At 46.2% G+C, this 16,503-nt stretch overlaps 1 protein-coding gene across 1 annotated transcript in view; it reads right to left on the bottom strand.

The window, feature by feature from the left end:
- ECT2L (epithelial cell transforming 2 like) overlaps positions 1-16,503 on the bottom strand; it is a 449,543-nt gene that overhangs the window by 88,126 nt on the left and 344,914 nt on the right. Inside the window, exon 19 of the mRNA XM_078649356.1 lies at positions 14,453-14,518. Coding sequence (XP_078505482.1) covers positions 14,453-14,518 — 66 coding nt within the window. The remainder of the gene's footprint in view (positions 1-14,452; positions 14,519-16,503) is intronic.

The raw sequence follows: 16,503 nt of genomic DNA, 5'->3' as shown, positions 1-16,503 counted from the left end.
AGCTAGTAGGTGGGGGGGCTCTGGGGTGGCGGCGGCCACACCCAGAGCCACGGCGGAGTTACAGGGCAATCCAATTAAGGAAGGTACAGAGGGGTACCCTCTACAGGAGCACCGGAAGGGTGCGAGAGCAGAATTATCCCCAGGGAGATCCACGCTGTGATGGATCCTGGAGGACTGACGGCGCCCCGTTAGTCCTTCGGGCGGTTGTAGACCTGAGCAACCGGGGGTTGCCACAACGCTCCGCCCCCCGAGGGGGGGGCGTGGGCAAGGGGCGGAATAGAGGTCCGCCGAGGGGAGGGGTTAGACCTTCCCCCGAAACTGACAACGCCCCCGCGGTTAACACCCCGGGGGTTATGGCTCATCAGGGGGGCGGGTCGCGAGAGGCGGCCTGCTCTTGGATTGCCCGTAAGATAACCCAACATGTTGGTATAATGTATGTGCTAATAAAGCTGCAACAACTTTCTCCATCAACTTGTGTTGTGTCGGTTATTGGTGGAGGGGTGTGTTGTATGAAGAAAGGTCTGGGTCTGGGCCGATATTGGCACTATGATAGGCTGCCCCGGGACACCAAAGGTGGCCACCTACGAGGGCGGCCACCCTTAGTGCCATAGGATGGCACGGACCCTGAGCGTTCTAGTGGTTGGGGGACCAGTGGTCCCCCTGTGATTTCACTTCCGGTCATGGGGGGAGGGGTTGTAGGGCTATATAGCCCAGGGGGCGAGGGTCAAGCGCCCTCTTTGTCCCTGGCCGCTGCTCGCGTGACCCTCGCCCTCCCCTGCCCTGACCCCGAGCGGGTGCTGCCCGTTGCTGTTTTTCCCTCCCATCCGCTTACCCTGCTTTCGGGCAGTAAGTGGGGGTGGTTGTTATTAATATTACTGTCTTTTGTGTTGCAGGCGGAGTTACAGGGCAATCCAATGCAGGAAGGTACAGAGGGGTACCCTCTACAGGAGCACCGGAAGGGTGCGAGAGCAGAATTATCCCCAGGGAGATCCACGCTGTGATGGATCCTGGAGGACTGACGGCGCCCCGTTAGTCCTTCGGGCGGTTGTAGACCTGAGCAACCGGGGGTTGCCACAACGCTCCGCCCCCCGAGGGGGGCGGCGTGGGCAAGGGGCGGAATAGAGGTCCGCCGAGGGGAGGGGTTAGACCTTCCCCCGAAACTGACAACGCCCCCGCGGTTAACACCCCGGGGGGTTATGGCTCATCAGGTGGGCGGGTCGCAAGAGGTGGCCTGCTCTTGGATTGCCCGTAAGATAACCCAACATGTTGGCATAATGTATGTGCTAATAAAGCTGCAACAACTTTCTCCATCAACTTGTGTTGTGTCGGTTATTGGTGGAGGGGTGTGTTGTATGAAGAAAGGTCTGGGTCTGGGCCGATATTGGCACTAAGAGCAGGGTGAACTTGCAACTGGCTTAGGAGGCAGGACCTCCCTCTAATGGTTCAGCAAAGTGCATTACTCCAAACCCACTCATGCTGAGTTATGGTGACGTGTAAGTGCAGTCTGTTGTTTTTGTTAAGTTGGATTTGAAATTGGCACCGCTTTACAGCTTGCGCCCGCCAGTTCATTTTTCCAGCAACTGCAGCTACATCGGAGCCGCCAGTTAGAGCAGCCGCACCCCCACTACCGGGAGCCGCAACCCCATTTTGCCAACAACATACAGCTCTTTGAGACCAAGGGCAACAAGCCCATGCACGTGAATGACAAGTGGGGCATACTAGCAAAGCCCAGTGCCGAAGCCAAGCGGGTTCCATTTAGTTGTGAAATGCCGTGAGCAGTGTTCAGAAATGGCAGAAGAGAAGGTGAATACAGCTTTTCAAGTGTGTTGGGGGGGCTCCATGCGATGCCTTTCGGTGGCTTATTGGCCGTTGTGCAAGGTGTAGCAGGTAAATTGCACAACTGTGCTAACTTGTTAATGTGCCCTCATGTAAACTTTATATTTTATGTGCCTATGTTGGGGGCATGGGGAGAGTAATGGATTTTAATATATCTATTTTACATGTACTTTGTGCTATGTGTACCCTGCCGTTCTGTGCTATATGTGCCCTACCGTTCTGTGCCATGTGTGCCCTTCTGCTCTGTGCCATGTGTGCCCTTCCACTCTGTGCCATGTGTGCCCTGCCGCTCTGTGCCATGTGTACCCTTCCGCTCTGTGCCTTGTGTACCCTGCCGTCCTATGCCATGTGTACCCTGCCGTTCTGTGCCATGTGTACCCTGGCATTCTGTGCCATGTGTACCCTGGCATTCTGTGCCATGTGTACCCTTCCCTCTGTGCCATGTGTGCCCTGCTATTCTGTGCTGTGAGTACTCTGCCGTTCTGTGGCAGGTGTGCCCTGCCGTTCTGTACCATGTATCATCATCACTACCTGTGAGTGCCTCGTTGCCTCGTGCCCTCGTGATGGTGGATGTCTGCATGTGCTTGTCTCGTTTCCTCGTGTGTCTGTGCAGTGTGTGAAAGTCAATTGAATTGTGGGAAACACACTCGTTGAGTGTTCAAATGTCTTATATTCACAATGTCGGTGGTGCTGCTGGAGTTAACCCCCTGGGCCCGGGGCGGATATGTATGTCACGCGTCACTACCCTCGAGAGTGACGTCCCTCCAGCGCACTCAAAGGTGTATGTTCATGTTTCAGAAACATTATGAAGAAATAATGTACAGATAAATGTGCCACAGAAAATAAACCGTATATGGATAAAACTTGAAGGAAATTGTTTTTTGAATGAATGAACATGCACCTTTGAGTGCGCTGGAGGGACGTCAGTCTGTGCAGTGTGTGCCTGCTTGTGCATGTCTGGGATGCTGGTGAGGGACACCAATCCACGCCCTCGGGTGACCTCTGGCTCAGAGCAGTCACAAACACCAACACATGTTTAAATTCGTGGGCTGGTAAACATCTCGGTGGAGAGGCACCTCCTGGCCCCAGCTGGGGCCCATGCCTGCCCGCGGCCCTGCCCGCCCCCGACACAGACAGCAGCGTGAGATCTTATCTTCTCATACCAATCCAGATGTCCGCTGATACCTGCCCACGGCCTGCTGGGTGCCCTGAGGCTACTGCACCCACAGAAGCCAGGCTTGGTCTGCTTCTTTATAAAGCGCTTGCCATCACATGTCAAGGGGCTGTGGTGCTTTGCAGATGGTTAGCATGCTTCCCCCGGGAAGTCCCGTGGGCTCTTGCATTGTGGCGGTGCTGTTCAGGGCCCCTCTCTCTGTTTTGAAAGTCTTGCATTTTTTTGGCTCCTTTACAACATATCATGTTTTCCACGAGTAACTTTACCAATCCACGTTCCTTTCCCTGTCCACTGCCCCCAACCTAATACCCAGGACTGCTGAATTCGCGAGAGACTACCTCGCCAACGCTGATCCCGGTTGACCCTGGTGCCTGCTGGTCTTAGTCCCCCTCCCGCCGCCGCAACCGTCATCTTGAAGCGGCCGCCGAGCGGAGGGGGGCACAGGACTACGTTTCCCGCCCTGCTTTGCGGCGGGAGACGGCGCTGACATCGCGCCAGGCGGCGCATAAAGAGCGCGTCACCCCGGTGGAGCGGGTGACGCTGTGTAAACCCTGCGGATACTTTGCCCAACCTAATACCCAGGACTGCTGAATTCGCGAGAGCCTACCTCGCCAACGCTGATCCCAGTTGACCCTGGTACCTGCTGGTCTTAGTCCCCCTCCCGCCGCCGCAACCGTCATCTTGAAGCGGCCGCCGAGCGGAGGGGGGCACAGGACTACGTTTCCCGCCTTGCTTTGCGGCGGGAGACGGCGCTGACATCGCGCCAGGCGGCGCATAAAGAGCGCGTCACCCCGGTGGAGCGGGTGACGCTGTGTAAACCCTGCGGATACTTTGCCCAACCTAATACCCAGGACTGCTGAATTCGCGAGAGCCTACCTCGCCAACGCTGATCCCGGTTGACCCTGGTGCCTGCTGGTCTTAGTCCCCCTCCCGCCGCCGCAACCGTCATCTTGAAGCGGCCGCCGAGCGGAGGGGGGCACAGGACTACGTTTCCCGCCCTGCTTTGCGGCGGGAGACGGCGCTGACATCGCGCCAGGCGGCACATAAAGAGCGCGTCACCCCGGTGGAGCGGGTGACGCTGTGTAAACCCTGCGGATACTTTGCCCAACCTAATACCCAGGACTGCTGAATTCGCGAGAGCCTACCTCGCCAACGCTGATCCCGGTTGACCCTGGTGCCTGCTGGTCTTAGTCCCCCTCCCGCCGCCGCAACCGTCATCTTGACGCGGCCGCCGAGCGGAGGGGGGCACAGGACTACGTTTCCCGCCCTGCTTTTCGGCGGGAGACGGCGCTGACATCGCGTCAGGCGGCGCATAAAGAGCGCGTCACCCCGGTGGAGCGGGTGACGCTGTGTAAATCTGTGGATACTTTGCCCAACCTAATACCCAGGACTGCTGAATTCGCGAGAGCCTACCTCGCCAACGCTGATCCCGGTTGACCCTGGTGCCTGCTGGTCTTAGTCCCCCTCCCGCCGCCGCAACCGTCATCTTGAAGCGGCCGCCGAGCGGAGGGGGGCACAGGACTACGTTTCCCGCCCTGCTTTGCGGCGGGAGACGGTGCTGACATCGCGCCAGGCGGCGCATAAAGAGCGCGTCACCCCGGTGGAGTGGGAGCGCGCGGGAGCGCCCGGGGCTAAGCCCGGGCAAAGGGCGGGCCCTCTGTGGCCCTCAGGGGACAGAAGGAGACGGGACGCGCCACCCCCCTTACATCGCCACCAACCTGGGATATAGCACGAGGTGACAGCGTTATATCTGGCCCAAGTATTTCCCGTGAGTCTTGTCTTACCTGTAAAGTAAAGCACAAAATTAGTGTTTAGTACATTATTTGTCTTTTTGGATACCTTCTACATGATGACTAAAGTCAGAAAGACTCCTGTGGCTACAAGATCGTCTACTCGAAACAAGACTGTTCCATCTACACCTCTACCGACTATCACGGCCATTGACTTAATGCTACAAAAGACTATAGGTATAGTAGCAGATGCTATACAAAACACGGAGAGGCGTCTCTCATTGACACCAAACATGTGTTTTCCCAATCTTTCCTTGCATACTACAGTCAATGATAACACTGCAGATTCTTCTATTAATTTGGAGGAGTCACTTTTATTGCAATCCTTTACTGGGTTGCCTAGTGGTCAAAGTAGTAGGAAAAATGCATTATTAGCCTCCCCTACACCACCAATTAGTATAGAAGGTAGTCCTGTGTTAATCTTTAATTCTGGGGAAAATCCGTGCTCACCCCATTCGGAAGTTATGTCACCAAACTCCCCAAGGTCAGGGGATGAACTCGTTGGAAGCTCACCTCTAACAAATATAATAGTAGCAGATAAACCATCTTCCCCAAAAAAGACGAAGCGACGATATAGGAAAAAAACTAAATCAATAGTGAGGAAAACATACCGACCTTTAGGTAACCACAAACCTTCAGCAAAGGATGTCTGGGCAAATTTTAGATTGGCTAAACAAACTAATAAAACATCTAACCTGACCGTAATGTCATCTAACCAGGGTGTATTATCATCGCTTAATGAAGTACACTCAGAGTACATTAAAACCTTTATAGATCAGACCAGTCAGACTGAAAAGGCAAGTATACCAGATAATTTATACCTCACAGAACTAGAACATCTAGTCAGATCTCTTTTGCAGCCTATAAGCGAAAGAATCACTAGTATAGAGCAAACTTTAGTGAAGCTTGAAAAGTCTCAAAAAGATGACACTATGAGCATGTTAAAAATCCTCAGTGCAGCCACACCGAAGGTCAGTCCCCTGCAGGTTAACAACACTCAAACAAACTAACACTAAAAAGACACGAGATAAGAAAAACACCCACGGTGATAGCTCTGGTTTGTTACTCACTCCTTCCCTGGGTGCTACAGTTCATAACATCGCAATCCCGCCTGCATGTGTAAATATCCAAACGGTATTAGCTCCAATTTTGCCTACCATCTTAGATGGTTCCACAACTGGAAACGATGAGAGTGAATGGGCTGCGGAAGGGTTATCCCCTGATTCACTTATTGATCAGGTTGAGCCCCAAAGGCCAATACCAACACAAAATATAGCCACAAACACACGATTAGCGCAAACACCAAAGCTGAAACAACCAAAAAAACTCACCCATATTAATCTTCCCCCTGAATCCCATTTATACACCATAGTAATGATTGGTGTACCACAATTAGAAGATGGTAAGGTTGAGAGTTATGGGGATTTGAAAAACAAAGTGAGTCACTGGCTAACTATTCACAGACCAATCCCCCCTCATATAAGTGGCAACATAACAAATGTTAGGAGGGTCGACTGGGTGGGCATAGATTTAAATCTACTGAGGGTGATTGTATTGTTGTCAACTTCAAGGATAATCGTGTGGTAAGGCATATTATTAGTTGGAAGGATGGCCCGATTAGCAGCCTGATCCGTACTATGGATCTAAGTTACTTTTACCCCTCAAGTGATCACAGTCTAGGCAAAGTGTATCCATACTCCACACTAGAGCAGGAGAAAACTTATGATAATTTTAACCAATATCATGATGGAGTTACTCCAAGGAATCGTGGACACTATACCGTAGGAGATCAAAGACAGTACGGGAGAGATATACCCTGGGAAACCAGACAGGTTAACCACCCAGCATTTTATCATGAGAGACGGGAGGCCTCACACGAGACGTATCATCACCGTGATCACTCTCATTTAACATATCCTAATACCCATTATAATGTACCTACTTCAAATAGGTTTGACGCTTTCTACGATCAGAGTGGACTGGAGGGGGTGGACTGACTATATGTTGCTCCGACCACTCTAACACATACGGGTCATATGCAAAGCAAACTAGTACATGGGGAAATTAGGGCCGTACAAGCAGCAATTGTTCCCTCTCCAGCCGCTGAACTAGATACCAATAGACAGGTAGAGCCAGATATAGATTTTTTAATTGATAGCCCCACTTCATATGAGCACACTAGCACATCGCATGTTTTGCCTAAGGCTTCTAGCCCTCTTCCAATCCATGAAGAATCCATCCCTTTTACAGCTGAAACTCAGGGAGACACTCACGCAGAACAACTTATTCGATCGCCATCAGAACCCATAACCACAGAGCCTGTCATTGGGACAGAACTGGTTGACGTTTGTAATGCGAGTTTAGTCTTGTGGAATATAGCGGGTTTGGCTGATAAAATATGTGATCCTGTCTGGCTGGCTTTTGTTAAGAAATACGCAGTTATATGCCTCCAAGAAACATGGATGGAAGATAATAATGCTTTTATTGAGGGCTATCTAAGTTTTTTGAGGCCAGCAGCTCCCTCACTTAGCGGAAGAGCAAAGGGGGGCCTGGCTATTTTTATTAACCTGGCACTTACCTGTCAAGTAAGCAATTGGTATCATGAAAATCGGAATATTCAAGTGATGGAATTAAAGAGAGGCAAACATGCCTTGACTTTAATTAATTTTTACAACGCTATAAATAGTCAAGGGGAATGTAATATACTGCTTTTGAATGAGATGCTGAGAGAGGGAGCAGGCACTCTGTCACGAGATTTATTGATTGCAGGTGATTTTAATGTTCACCCGTGTGGTAATCCAGGAGTTACCCCCATGGGATCTTTGGGTTGTAATACTGTGAATGGCTTTCATTTTGACCACTCTAGGCGTGGAACTTGTCTTAACAATCTGCTGAATGAAAAATAACTTAACTGTAGCCATGTCTATGGTGCCGGAGTCCAAGGTTTTTGACATTACTACATTTAAAGGTTCAGGACAAGGATCCTTTATAGATCACATATTACTATCTGCTGATCTCACCAATCAGGCCTCCAGATTCTCTATTAAAACAAACATCTATAGTGATCATAATCCCATGACCATTAGACTGGGTGGTGGAGTATTTCAACGGCGAATGAACTGTGAAGGCCGGGGAACCTTGAAATGTATAAACGGTAAATGTCGATTGAAATGGTCAACGGTAAATTGTGAAAACCTGTATACCGAAATTAATAGGTCATGTGGTGAGGAACTTGCAGTTTGTGTGTCACCAGCCACATCCCCAGAGCAAACACTAGCTGTCTTTGAGGTTGTGGTGTCATCAGTAGGATCTATGTTAACAGTCCCATTGAAAGGACAAACCAGAAGTACCCCTAAATGGTTTGACCACTCTTGTTCTAAGGCAAGCAGAGATTTGAGAAAAGCACTAAAAATCAAACCCAGAGATTCAGGTCAAATCAAAATCCTGCGATTGATTTATAAGAAATCACTTTCCAAACGAAAAAAGGAAATTAAGGCGCGTACCTGGGAGTCTCTGCTTGATCCTTCAGTCCTGGGCGACAGTAGTAAATTCTGGGAAATTATTAATAAACCTCTGTTTGACGATCCCAGTGATGTCGCACTTGGTACTAACATCCCAGAGGAGGATTGGGTTATCCATTTTAACGCAATTTTTAAAAGCAATGAGCAGCAGGCAGAATACGGCCCTTTGTCTCCTATGGAGAATTCTTTGTGCTTTTCAGTCAATGAAGTAGAGAAGGGTATTCAAGGGTTAACTAGTAATAAGGCCCCTGGCCCGGATGGCTTGCCTCCGGACCTTTTTAAATCTTGTATCTCATTATGGGCCCCTGTCCTACTGCTGTAGTAAATACAGCTGCGGCCTTTGGATGCTTAAAGTCGTGGGGGGTATCGACTATAGTGCCCGTGTTTAAAAAGGGTGATCGTAGAAGTCCGTCATGCTACAGGCCAATATCTTTAATTAATTCTGTAGCCAAAGTGGTAGGGGGTGTAATCTTGAATAGATTAACTGCATGGGCAAATGAGAACAATGTTATATCCCCAATACAATATGGCTTCAGACCTGGTCATTCGACAGTTACCCAGTGCCTGAACCTGTATTTGATTATAGGTAAATATACCATTGCCCGGCAGGGAACAGTCCACATGGCTTTTATGGACTTATCGTCCGCATTCGACTGTGTGGACAGAGCTAAGTTATGGGACACCATGTTAAGGGTGGGTGTAGAGCAGAATTTAATTAATTTACTGGCTGACCTGCACTCCGATACAAGAGCTAATGTTCGATACACCCAAGATCTGAAAGTGACGGGGATATCAGAATTAATCGGGGTGTTCGACAGGGGTGTATCTTAGCCCCATTCCTTTTTAACTTATATATAAATGAGTTAGAGGAATGTTTGTTAAAAACCGGAGCAGATTACCCCAACGTAGGACGGAAAGGCGTTCCAGTTCTGCTTTACGCGGACGATGCTGTCCTTATTTCAAGGACAGCAATCGGCCTCCAGACACTTTTAAATTCTTTTTTTGACTTCATGGAGTCTCGAGGCTTAAGCATTAACAACTCTAAGTCTTATGTTATGAAGACAGGCCTGGGGTCACGAAAATCCAACCTTTTTAATATAAATGGGGAAAAAATTCCAACCACCAGAACCTTCTCATACCTCGGGGTCCTTTTCGATCACCAACTATCCTGAGGCCCGGCTATTTTGAGGAAGAAGGGCGAGGTAACCCGCGTCAATGCGGCTATACTCAATTTCGCAAGAAAAATTGGCAATAATCCGGTGGTTGCCTTGCTTAAATTATATCAGGCAAAGAGCATCGCCGTTGCTTGCTATGGAAGCGAGCTCTGGGGTTATAGCCGGATGCGAGACCTGGAGGTTGTAGAAAATAATTTCCTGAAGCAGATATTGAGGCTGCCAAGGGGAACTGGAAATTTCCCTGTACATGAGGAGCTAGGGGTGTCCTACTTAAGTGATAGAATAGCAGCTAATCCCCTGCTGTGCTGGTTGAATTGTTGGCTAAACAATGATATACCTCTTACCCATGATATATTAAAAGAAGCCCTAACATGGGAGGGTAGGCTTAAGGTCCCGTGGCTGAAGTACATTAGTGATTGTTTTACTGAAATAGGACAGTCTGACTTGTTTTTAACCCCAGACTCTATCACTAAATCGGATGTCACTTTTGTGAAAAATACATTTATGACAACCAGGTACTTAGCCCGGGAAGAGGCCGAGCTACAGAAAGACAGTGTTAGGAAACACGCATTACTCAAAACCTGTCTACAAATGGAACCATATTTATCATGGCCCATGACTAGCTATGAACGTTACTTATTAACAAGGTTCCGCTTTGATTTGTTTCATCTTTTACTGGCAGTACCGAGTGGGGCCCACCGAGGTCAAGTGCTGCCAGCTTGCGGCTGCGACGGAAAGTCTCCGCAAGATCTGGCGCACTTTTTATTTATTTGTCCTTACTACATAGTACCCCGGAAGCTATACTTAAAACCATGCCTCAAGGAACTGAAATTCGCACAGATTAAACCAGCCCTTTATTACCTTCAACTCCTGAATTGTGACTGCACTTTATATGTATGCAGTTTTTTGAAATTAGCAATTACATTCAGGAAAAGTATGGAGGGATAATTATGCTGCTGCTGTTAGATATAATGCTAACTTTTAATTTTTGTTATAATTATTTATTTTTTTAAAGTGTATATTCTGCCTGTTACTCTTGTCTCATACTGTCTATATAACCTCTCGTGTCATTAATGGAATGGATTACTTGTTTTTTTTAATTGTATGCTTATCAATTGTGCTTTTATGATTGTAATGTTAACAATCGAATAAAGTTACTTGAACTTGAACACTGCCCCCAAGCCCCTCCAACGGGCCCAGCTTGTCCTATACTGTATTTTAACATTATATGCCTGTGTGATTGCTGGAAAACCTGAAGCCTCCTCCCCCCACCCCAATCTTACTGACCAGCAAACGCCCTTGGTGCTGTGTGACTGAAGGTTGTGTGCTTTATGCAGTGGACGAAGTGCATTAAAAACAAGCATTTGCAATGCAATAGGTCTCGCATTTACGTGAGTCTGAGCTATTGACATTGCAAATAACAATGCCTTTTATTTTTGTTATTGTTTTAAATATATAAATAAAAGGCATTGTCATTTACAATGCCAATAGCTTAAACTCGTGTAAACGTGAGACCTATTGCATTGCAAATGCTTGTTACAATCGCTATCGAGCTACTTGTAATACGAATCCAGAGTAAGTTATCCCACTGGGTGGCATTACGCATGTGATTTCATTGTATGCAGACGATATGTTGCTTTACATCAAAGAGATTCGCCATGGGATTCCTGCCATTCGTCTAACATTGCAGGACTTTTGTGATGCCACCAACTTGTGCATTGATTAGGGGAGAAATTGTACATTTTATCGTTCAGGAGAGACACTTCTTGCCTACCCACACATTTCGGGGGAGGCTCGGAACCTTGGGAGGAACACGCCTTCAGGTACCTAGGGATCAAAAAATACCACACAGATGTAGACCTCTACAAAGGTAATCTGGTCCATACCCAATCCACGCTATAAACCCAGATTCAATCCTGGAAAAGCCTCCTACTGACCACACCAGGTAAAATAGCCCTGTCAAAGATGGTAATTCTCCCATGTTTGCTAAACTACTTTGAAAACCTGCCAGTGACTCCCCCAGGACATACTTCCATGAGCTTGACAGCATGCCCAGCGACCTAATTTGGGCATCCAGGCGCAGAAGAAGAGCACTGCACAAACTTCAGCTGTAAGTAGGCCAGGGCGGACTAGGTGCTCCTTCCTTCAAGCAATACTACCTACCACACAACTCCAATGGTTTTCACACTGTCTTTCCAAAGACACCGACTTGGGTCAGGACACATCACAGTCAGTAGATGTGCTCCAACTCCTCTTCCCCATAGCAAAACTGCAACCTGCCTCTCCTAGATCAGTGACTATTTTCCGATGGTTGATCAACAGGGTCTTTCATTACACAAGGCATGTCACACAATATGCCTCTGAAATATGTCTCCGGGGTCTGCCTGCCAGTATGAGCCTCCTGAGGTCTGGGGACTTCTCACTGGCTTGAAAAAATCATTGCAACTCTTGCAAACCTCTACTCAGATGGCCCCTTCTTATCCTTTGACCAACACATTGCAGAATACAATATCCCTGCAAACCAATTCCTCATGCACAGGCAGCTTCAGCAGATCTGCTTCACGATATGGGGAATAACCCAGAAGGAACTGCAAACTCACAGTAAAAAAACTAATAGTAATGGGCTCAGGATGGTACTTAGTTACTTGGCTATACAAAGCCTTACAGGAACACACCCTCACCCCCCTTAAACAGCTTCGAGAGCATTACGAAAATGATTTTAGGAGAGGGCTGCATGATTCTAAGTGGTTACTTGCACAACAATATTCTCACTTAATCTCTATGAATGCCTGATCCACGAATATCCATTCGTTCATATTACACGGATTATACCTTACCCCCTGCTAAACTGACCCAGATCTTCTCAGGCACACACCTTTGTTGCCCTCGATGCCAATCTGAGAATGTGGATCTCCACCTTCTTTTATGGTCCTGCCAATTCCTCACACAATATTGGCAAGCAGTTCTAGCCACGGTAACAGATGTCAGCCACTGCAAAGGATTGGACTCCTGAGAGGCTGGCGCCCTCAGCATCTACAAGCGTCCTAACAGAAATAGGCTGGAGGTTCGGTTCATGGACTTAGTGCTCCTTTTAACTAAAAGAGCAATAACCCTAAAGTGGTGTGTGCAACAGTCCCCTCTGGTGACTACCTGGTGGAACATGCATGCCCACAGTACAGAGGAAGAAAGTATGGCACTTCGACAAGAAGAGACAAGAAGCCTCCGCTAACATCCCATAACAATGGAATGAGATGCCATGTTGATCCAATCAAAGATGACTCCTGCCCGTCATAACGATGCAATTTGTTACCATCACCACTGCCACATCCTCTGGAAACCTTACACTGATCTCAAATGCTCTGGTGCCCCAACCAGACTCCCAACCGATAGTTGCTCCCTGACCATTTCAGCTGCGCAGACCACATGGCTCCTACGTGCTCGCTTTTCTTCTTAACCCTTCTCCATCAGCATCAGTCACACACATGCCTACCTCCTAGCCTTGTTTGGTCAAGTTTATATCACCCTGAGCTTTCATACAGTAATTTCATATAGTTAAGTTGTTACTCGTGTCCTATGTCTCTAACAATAGGATTGTTTATAATGCCTCTGATATTGACGCCTATTAATCCTTTACAACACTTTAAGAACTACATATATGTCAACGCTGTTTGTAACAGAAATGCCTAACAAAAATGTTTAAAAAAACAAAAAGTAGTAAACTTATATGTGCAGAGAGCTTGTCATAGAATATATGAGTTGTAGAGATTTACACCCATAGGTTTGTGAATTGTATTTTGTAGTAAGTAGCATTACTGTAGTACTACTTTACGTACTGCAAAATGCAATTTGTGGATCAGATACTGAAAACAATGGAGCAGCAGCGGGCTATGAACACTTGCATAGGCCCGCTGGTGTCTACCTTTCCATGTCCTAATCTGCAGTCTCGGTATGTCCTGCCTCTCAAGGATATATGGATTGCACAGGGAATGACTAAGGCTGTGGACGAGGGCATACAGAGAGACTCTCCTCCTTCCTACCATACTCACAATGTCAGTAGAGCTTAGCAAGGAGGAAGGGGGAATTCTCTTCAGCTCCTGTTTCCATCGGTTCTACTCATGGTTGTACGCCGGTTCAATGCATGCAATTACTACGAATGCCTTTGACACGCCTTTTTTGCGCGTATGCTTTTACCGCAAATATGTTTTTAAAACGCATGCCAATACCACGCATTGTTTGTAGATTTAAAAATAATGTATTTGTGTGGGGAGACTCCCCCACCCCGCCCAACTTACCCTAAATGCGTGGTATTGGCATGTGTTTTGAATACATATTTGCAGTAAAAACATGCGCTCAAAAAAATGTGTGGTAAAGGCACAATGAGGTAAAAACCTTGTTGTAAAGGCTGTTTCCCCTTCAAACATAGGAAAGCAGTTTATCAGAGCTGTGGGAGAACCAGGGACAGACTGCTGCATGACAGTTAACTGATCTGACCATGCATGCAGCCCTTAAACGTTAGATAAACACAGCAGTGGTGAAGTGCTTGGTATCTTCTGAGCCACAATGGGTTTGAACCCTTTGACTCACATAATGCATTTTTTGTATTAGTATATTCTGCTTTAATGTGTGGAATGTTCAAATAGTCTTATAGCCATTCACAGAGGGTTGTACCAGTTGATAACGTCCCACTCAATTGTCCTAGGCCCTTGCCTTTGGCTCAGGCCTTTAATGCTTAAGCAAACATTTAATGGGCAGTACAGCCCGTTACAGAGAGCTATACGTCTATAACCAGTCCTCTACCTCATTTGAAATGGTCAAATGCAAAACATATTGTACAGGTCTGAAATGGTACAGTAAACTAAGAAAGGGTGATTATTCAATTCATTCTTCTATGAGCCAAAAGGTAGGTTCTTAGGAAGCAGAAAGGTTTTTCTGACAATAATAATAAAGAATACTCACTGGACATCCTTTGATCATTTTCTGTGCAGTTGTCATTTGAATATCTTTTTCGAAGTTCAACTTTAACTAAAAATCAAACAAACAAATTAAGTTAGAAATGAATACAAATATTATAAAAACAAGTGACATATTTTACAATTAATACAGAATATATATGTAAATTCTAGTATGACTCTTATTTATTGGAGTGTGGGGCATGCAAAACACATAATAGAAAAGCAACAAAGACTCTCAGTCTCTAGAGTAAACACATGTTAAGAGAAATTTCTGTCAATATTTTCTGTGGGTTGCCAGGAAAACGATTTAGGTCATCATGTAAAAATGTCTTTATGGGCCGTTTACCAGAAGGAACCTTCTTACTTTAAACATTCTCTTTAATATAAAATAATACAATGGTTAAACACCATTAACCTAAATCAGTATTTGATGGGAAGTGCTGCTCAGTACTAAAGAAATTAGGTTTCTCTCTCCAACAACAATGTCCTTGAACTTCAAATGTGTAGCTCAGAGTTACTCTCCTGACTTTGTGACTGAAGCCTATCTATGGGACAAGGTGCCACCTGTTAGCTGCAAAGAGGTTGTACAAAATTAGGTAGAGAACTAGGATGATACTTTTCTGCCATTATGCAAAGTATAAAACAAACGGATGTATGACGTTACATCGCGAACTTTTACAACGCACGCCGTTACAACGCAATTTTTACAACGCAGATACATTTACAACGAATACTTTTACAACGCATGCCATTACATAGCAGATGCTATTACAACGCATGCCATTACAACGTAAGTATATGTAAGTATATTATTTTTTTTAATGTAATTTATTAAAATTTATTTAATTTAATAAATTAAATTATTTTTTAATAATTAATTTGTAAATTTATATACTTTAAAAAATAGTTTATTAAAAAAAAACAATTATTAAAGAACTAATATTAAAAAATAATAAAAATATTAAAATTAATTACTTTAATTATTTAAAATTATTTATTTAAAAAATGAACCCTAAAAATACCCGTTACCCTGAACCCTTAAAATACCCATGTACCCCATAACCCATACCTATCCTTGAAACCTAAAAATACCCCTGTACCCCAAAACCCATACTTAGCCCTGAAACCTAAAAATACCCCTGTACCCCAAAACCCAAACCTAACCCTGAAACCTAAAAATACCCCTGTACCCCAAAACCCAAACTTAGCCCTGAAACCTAAAAATACCCCTATACCCCAAAACCCAAACCTAGCCCTGAAACCTAAAAATACCCTTGTACCCCAAAACCCAAACCTAGCCCTGAAACCTAAAAATACCCCTGTACCCCAAAACCCAAACCTAACCCTGAAACCTAAAAATACCCCTGTACCCCAAAATCCAAACCTAACCCTGAAACCTAAAAATACCCTTGTACCCCAAAACCCAAACCTAGCCCTGAAACCTAAAAATACACCTGTACCCCAAAACCCAAACCTAGCCCTGAAACCTAAAAATACCCCTGTACCCCAAAACCCAAACCTAACCCTGAAACCTAAAAATACACCTGTACCCCAAAACCCAAACCTAGCCCTGAAACCTAAAAATACCCCTGTACCCCAAAACCCAAACCTAAAAATACCCCTGTACCCCAAAACCCAAACCTAGCCCTGAAACCTAAAAATACCCCCGTACCCCAAAACCCAAACCTAACCCTGAAACCTAAAAATACCCCTGTACCCCAAAACCCAAACCTAACCCTGAAACCTAAAAATACCCCTGTACCCCAAAACCCAAACCTTACCCTGAAACCTAAAAATACCCCTGTACCCCAAAACCCAAACCTAACCCTGAAACCTAAAAATACCCCTGTACCCCAAAACCCAAACCTAGCCCTGAAACCTAAAAATACCCCTGTACCCCAAAACCCAAACCTAACCCTGAAACCTAAAAATACCCCTGTACCCCAAAACCCAAACCTAACCCTGAAACCTAAAAATACCCCTGTACCCCAAAACCCAAACCTTACCCTGAAACCTAAAAATACCCCTGTACCCCAAAACCCATACCTAGCCCTG

The sequence above is a fragment of the Lissotriton helveticus genome, chromosome 6 (genome assembly GCF_964261635.1).
Source record: "Lissotriton helveticus chromosome 6, aLisHel1.1, whole genome shotgun sequence".
In the NCBI taxonomy this organism is placed as follows: domain Eukaryota; kingdom Metazoa; phylum Chordata; class Amphibia; order Caudata; family Salamandridae; genus Lissotriton; species Lissotriton helveticus.
This window is presented reverse-complemented; position numbering and strand designations above follow the sequence as displayed.